The 3,701-nt window shown below is 30.6% G+C and overlaps 1 protein-coding gene across 1 annotated transcript; it reads right to left on the bottom strand.

Moving 5' to 3' along the window:
- Positions 1-258: 258 nt before the first annotated feature.
- Positions 259-1,690, bottom strand: LOC131598016 (uncharacterized). The gene is made up of 3 exons (XM_058870666.1): positions 984-1,690; positions 835-880; positions 259-522 (listed from the first exon to the last, which is right to left on the bottom strand). Exons 1-3 carry the CDS (start codon positions 1,688-1,690, stop codon positions 259-261), a joined length of 1,017 nt encoding a protein of 338 aa, XP_058726649.1.
- Positions 1,691-3,701: the final 2,011 nt, after the last annotated feature.

Genomic DNA, 3,701 nt, shown 5'->3' with positions numbered 1-3,701 from the left:
ATATAAAATATATATCAATAAGAAATTTTTTTGCTGACTTGAAAAAAGAGAGGATAGAATCTTCCCATTTTAATCTGAAATGTAAGTATTACTCCAGTCTAGTCTAGCTACTTTGTCTTTGGAGAGCGTGAGACGAAGACCTATATAAGAGAATTGAATCTTTATAAGAATAACTAGTAACAAACATGTGCATACGCATGAGTTCTGTTCTGTAGGGCCCAGAAAATAGTGGGAAGGTGGACTTGAAATAATAGGGCTCTATTGATTCCTATGAGAGCTATTAGGGAAAGGTAATCTCTTTATGAAAGGAAAAACTTTATTGAGTTCAAACAACTTGGCATATAAAGCATGACCAAGTCTAGAGTGCCAAAGGCTACAATCAGAAATTATATCTACAAACTGAGAAAGTATAGAATTGATATGATGAGCAGATGGATTGTTGGGTAAGGAAACTTTAGGAGAAATGAGAAGGTATAGTCCATTATGCAACTCAGCTGTGCCAATCATCATCTTGGAGGAATCCTGTATAATACAATCACCAGTGTTGAAAATGAGGCAACAATTAAGAAGTTTGGTTAGTTTGTGAACTGAGATAAGGTTAAAAATAAAATGAGGAAAGTATAGAACATCATTTAAGTAAATAAGAGGTATTGAACTGTATAGTTCCTGAATAATGAGCAGTGAATAGCCTACCATTGGGTAATTTGACTGTAATAGAATTGATTTTCTTAAGGCATTGAAAATATTCTTTTGTGAAGCACACATGGTCAGTAGCACCAGTGTCCAATATGAAGGTTTCAGGTGGAAAGGAATTGGGAAACGTACAAATTATACCTTAATTGAGTTCAGAATGTGAGGTAAGGTGGTTAATGGTGTGAGACTGTGATTGTAATGAGCCTTGAAGTAAAGCTAGCAAACTTTTGGTTTCTCAGGAGTAAAAGCTAGAACATGTGAATCTGATGCATTAACCTCAGATAAGTCACCTTTGTTCCTCAGATCTGTCTGCACATTGATTAACTACAGCATCCTGCTTCCAATTTGGGGGATATCCATGCTTCTTGAAGCATGTGTCAATAGTGTGGTTGGTCATTCCACAGCGGGTGCAGATGCGATTTCCTCTTCCCTTGCCACCAGAAAATCTGCCTCCTCTAGTACTTCCTCTACCACGAGAATTGATGTTAGGTTTTGATTGATATTGTTGATAAGTAATGGAATTAGAGATAGCTAACACCTTTGCTTCATCAATAGGTGTAATGGCTTGTCTTTCTTGCTGCACAAGCAAAGAGTAAACCTTGCAAAGATTTGGTAAAAGATCCATCCACATGATTTGAGATCTAATAGCTGAGTATTGATCATTCAAATCTTTCAAAAATCCAATGACTTTATCACTTTCTCTGTATGAACGAATTTTGGAAATGGCTAGACATGTGGAAATGCAAGAACATTCAGGATTTGGTCTAAAATTATCCAATTCCTGCCATAGAATTTTCAGCTTAGTGTAATATGAAGAAATAGTGGCATCACCTTGTTTCAGCATACATATTTCCTCCTGAAGATCTGAAATACGAAAAATGTCACCTTGATAAAAGCGATCTTTCAACTCATTCCACATGTCAGTAGCATTATCCATCCACAAAATACTTTGAGCAATTTCAGCTTCAACTGAGTGATTGATCCATGACATGATCATGGTGTTACATCTATCTCAAGCCACTGCATTCTGATCGAGATCTGATGGGCGAGGTAGTGATCCATTGATGAAATGGAGCTTATTCTTAGATCTAAGTGCCATAGTCATGGATCTTGACCAAGAATGGTAGTTGTTGCTGGAAAGAAGAGGTGTAACTAACTTCTTACAATGAAATAACTAACTCTAAGTTAGTTATTTCTGTTAGGGTTTAGCTACACTATTAACATAAATTGATTTCATTTTCTCTTTAATTTTCCCATTCTCATTCTCAAGAAACAAATTGCAAGCAATTGATTTTTCCAATCTAAACATGAATTACAAAGTTACATGTCAGAGATTGATATTTTTTGTTTTAATTTACAAATCAAAAATTGAAAAATACACGTGTCTTTGAAAGAGATTCTCAGCTTTTGAGAAGTATTGTGAATAAATTATTACAAAAACTAGTAATAAACCCGTGTGTTTGCACGGGTTCTCGTACGGGACGCGCATTTGCTTTAGATGTTTTTTAATAGAAAATGTCTGGTACCCGTGAAAAAATAATAATTAAATGTATAGAAAAATGTCTGGTACCTGTAAAAAAATAAATTGAATGTATAGAAAAATATCTGGTACCCGTGGAAAAATAATAAGAATGTAAAAAATAATAATTAAATGTATAGAAAAATGTCTAGTATCAGTAAATTCAGTAATTTCATGTCTCGTTAATAATCAATATTTTGATCAATAAATTCATGTCTAGTTAATAATCACTATAATAAGAATGTAAAAAATAAAACAAATATTTAATCGAAAGAGTTTATTGAAAAACATATTTTAATTTATATATGGATTAAAAAATAAAATTATTTGGATTAAATTAATTGTTTCCATTTTAAAAAATCATTTGTGTGAGATTATTAACATACATTTATTTTAAATTTTTTTATTATAATTATAATAGTTACGATTAAATTATAATTCTCTATTTTAAAATATCCATACAACCCTTTAAAACTTTTAAAATAAGTCTCACTAAACATTACATTACACTTCACCATTTAATATTTATTATATTTTAATCTAAGTTTTATGAAAAGATCTTTTATTTTGGTAGACACTTTTTCAAAACAAAGCATGGTCATGCTTCCACAAATATCCATCAACTGTTGACATGACGATTTTGGTGACATAATGGCTTTGGTAAAAGTGTAGAAACGGTGCAGACTAAATTCAAATCAATCAAATAATTAATTAGAATAAATTATAATAAACATTATAGGAAGAGTTGTAATATGTGTCACATTGTGTTGTAGTCATGTAGACATATAACAGTAATTATTTGGATAATCAAAAATCTGCATCGGGTAGAGTGAAAAAGTAGAGGTTAAAATCATTCCATTCGAATGGATTGATACTTGTATAAGAAAAATTTTCAATAAATAAATTATTTAAATTGTTTTAAATAAATTATTATTTTAATCAATTATTAATAATAAAGAATTATTTTATAATATAGAATATAATTTTGAAATATGTACTAACTATCTTATTATAAGTTATCATAATATTTTTTAACTTATTTTTAAAAAATAGGAGGATGTTATTTTTAGTCAGAATCCTACATATAAATAACATAAATTTGATAACTATTTTTTAATATATAATAAAAATAATAATTGTTAAGTGTGATCATTCTCTATTCACTTATAGTCACCCAGGTATTGTACTCTATGCTTTGGTTTATGTTGATGATATTTTAACCACAGGTTCATCTTCTACTCTTATTCATCAACTGATCACTAAACTTCACCAAACAGTTTGCCCTAAAACAGTTAGGCAAACCTGAATATTTTCTTGGCTTAGAAGTTAAATATCAGTCTAATAGAGCTCTTATTCTGATACAGACAAAATATATTAGAGATCTCCTCTCAAGGGTAAATATGGAAGAAGCAAATGGAGTTTATTCCCCTATGTTAAGTCACAGTAAACCCAACAAATTTGGCATTGATCTTATGCAGGACCCTACACT

Source organism: Vicia villosa, linkage group LG4 (assembly GCF_029867415.1).
Source record: "Vicia villosa cultivar HV-30 ecotype Madison, WI linkage group LG4, Vvil1.0, whole genome shotgun sequence".
Taxonomy (NCBI): domain Eukaryota; kingdom Viridiplantae; phylum Streptophyta; class Magnoliopsida; order Fabales; family Fabaceae; genus Vicia; species Vicia villosa.
This window is presented reverse-complemented; position numbering and strand designations above follow the sequence as displayed.